At 32.0% G+C, this 2,500-nt stretch overlaps 1 protein-coding gene across 1 annotated transcript in view; it reads right to left on the bottom strand.

The window, feature by feature from the left end:
• Positions 1-518: 518 nt before the first annotated feature.
• Positions 519-2,500, bottom strand: part of HELRODRAFT_193289 (hypothetical protein) — a 9,387-nt gene continuing 7,405 nt past the window's right edge. The window contains exon 5 of the mRNA XM_009026421.1: positions 519-1,361. Within this exon, the coding sequence (XP_009024669.1) occupies positions 1,158-1,361 (204 nt within the window). The 3' untranslated portion in view covers positions 519-1,157. The remainder of the gene's footprint in view (positions 1,362-2,500) is intronic.

Raw genomic sequence — 2,500 nt, 5'->3', positions numbered from 1 at the left:
TTTACGTTTAATGGGTCAAATCTTTTGAAAAAAATGGTTGTTTTCTTCGTTAAATTGTTAATGAATTGTTATTTGGGTAAAAATTGTTGAACGGATGAGTGGGTAAACTAAATTGATGCGAATGAATGGATGAAATGAATGGATGAATGAATAAATAAATCAATTAATTAATGAATGAATCAATGAATTATAAAAAACAAAAAAGTGCCAGTGGCTGATCTAGGTGGGGCCATTGTGATTTGTTTCTTTATTAAAAGTCTGAAAATGGATCGTTTTATGTGTAAAATACACCAAAATTTGTACGTGATTACCGAGTCGTCAGCCACACTACCGAAAATCTTGCCAAATTTTAGAGTGAAATTTAGGGTTAGTTGTCAAACTTCTTTTTACTTATGTCTTTTTTTTCATGATTTCTACGTATAAAGTTGTAATTTTAATTCACATTTGGCAAAACATTGTTCTCCTCTAAGGAGCTGTGACAATTTTAAACCAAAAAGTTTACACAAAGTTTACATAGTAATTTTGTAAAATTTCAACTTAAACTCAAACAAAAACTTTCATTTTTGGAGGTATTCAGCCCCAAATTCGCCCCCTTAGCTACCCCTGTATAAGTTATAACACATTTATTTATTCTAAATTTTAACATCTGAACATCAGAAATTAAATGATATTTAATTTATATTGAATTAATATTAATAATTAATTTATTAAAAATAAAACATGATGAAAACAACTGAGCGTATAAAAAACATTTCCTGATATTTTTGAAAGTTATTTTACAAAAATAGACACACTTCTGCAAACATGGTATGACGATATGAATTGAAATCAACATAAATGTAATGCACTTATGCTTGTTCGAGTGTTATATTTGCATGAAACATCTCCAAAAAAACATTTTTACATCTTTAATACAAAAAATAAAATGACATTTTTAAAAATAAAGAAACGGTAAAGATAAATTAATTAAATTCAGCCCCGAAATCATTTAACAATAAAATCATTCCGCCAAAACAAGCAAAACCCATTCCACTACAAGACTAAATCATTCAAAAATAACGATCAGAAATGACGAATTACCCAAAATTACCCAAATCCTCCAAAAATCATTCCACCAAATCAAAAAAAAACCCATTCTACTACAGTATAAAACCGATTCAAAGATCAAATATGATGAATCCTGAGAAGGTAGTGTACATGTATCCGTGAAGATGGGACGCCTTGTTTAGTAGGATCAGCCAGACTTGGTCCCCCTTGTCCAAGCTAAGGACCACAATGTTTGAGGAAGTAGCCCAGTAGGGTATACTTTCAGCCCACACCGTAGCAACCATTTCACCATTTTTTAACACCATGACTGCTGCCTGTGGTCAATGGATTATTGTGGTCATTTTGGTCACCTCTGTCAGTTTTAATCAGTCTGTTAATGTATTTAAAGTTGAATCATTTAACTAAACAACCAATCAATCGATCGAGCAATCAGTATGTCAGACAGTCATTTGGTTGACTCATTAATATTTGATACATTGAATATGAAGATATCTATCGTTTGGTTTACTAATTATTGTGTATGATATATCGAATACGGAGATACTTGGGTATTGTTTGTCACTATCTTTTGTTCTTATTATTAGCATTATGAGCATTAACATAGCTCAACTCACGAACAACAAATCTCATGGATAAGTTTTCCCAACCTAAAAATATTATCATAAATTAAAAAAAATTCTTTTCGTTTTAAATTATGTGGTTGTTGTTTGGAAAGACACATGTGTTGTATATGTTATTCAGTGACAGTTACTTTAGAGGAGGAAAAATTATGAGGATAATGATGATGATGATGTTGATGATGATGGTGGTGTTGATGATGATGTTGGTGGTGATGATGATGTTGGTGGTGATGATGATTAGGATGACATCTAAGGCCTTAAGTTTGACAAACTCGCGTTTAAAAATGTTTTAGATAGATGAACAACAAACAACCAATCAAATAGATGTAAAAACATTTGTGTCTTAATATACGTGATGGTGTGTCCGATTGTGTGTATATATGTATGTATGTATGTATGTATGTATGTATGTATGTATGTATGTATGTATGTATGTATGTATGTATGTATGTATGTATGTATGTATGTATGTATGTATGTATGTATGTATGTATGTATGTATGTATGTATGTATGTATGTATGTATGTATGTATGTATGTATGTATGTATTATATGTATGTATGTATTATTTGTATGTATGTATGTACGTATTATATGTATGTATGTATGTATGTGTGTGTGTGTGTGTGTGTGTGTGTGTGTGTGTGTGTGTGTGTGTGTGTGTGTGTGTGTGTGGCTTCGAAAGGGTTAACTAAGCTGGGGCGGGGGAGTGGGAATGAACTCCCATCTCCTAGAAAATACTCCCATGGGCAGTGGGTGCCTCACCCGGTCAATCAAGTTCAATTTCTGGCCTTCGAATGGCAAAGCTGTTTAAACTAACAGGAGAGGGCGA

Source organism: Helobdella robusta (assembly GCF_000326865.2).
Source record: "Helobdella robusta unplaced genomic scaffold HELROscaffold_47, whole genome shotgun sequence".
In the NCBI taxonomy this organism is placed as follows: Eukaryota; Metazoa; Annelida; class Clitellata; order Rhynchobdellida; family Glossiphoniidae; genus Helobdella; species Helobdella robusta.
The sequence above is the reverse complement of the archived record's forward strand: the minus strand, read 5'-3'. Positions and strand labels throughout refer to the sequence as shown.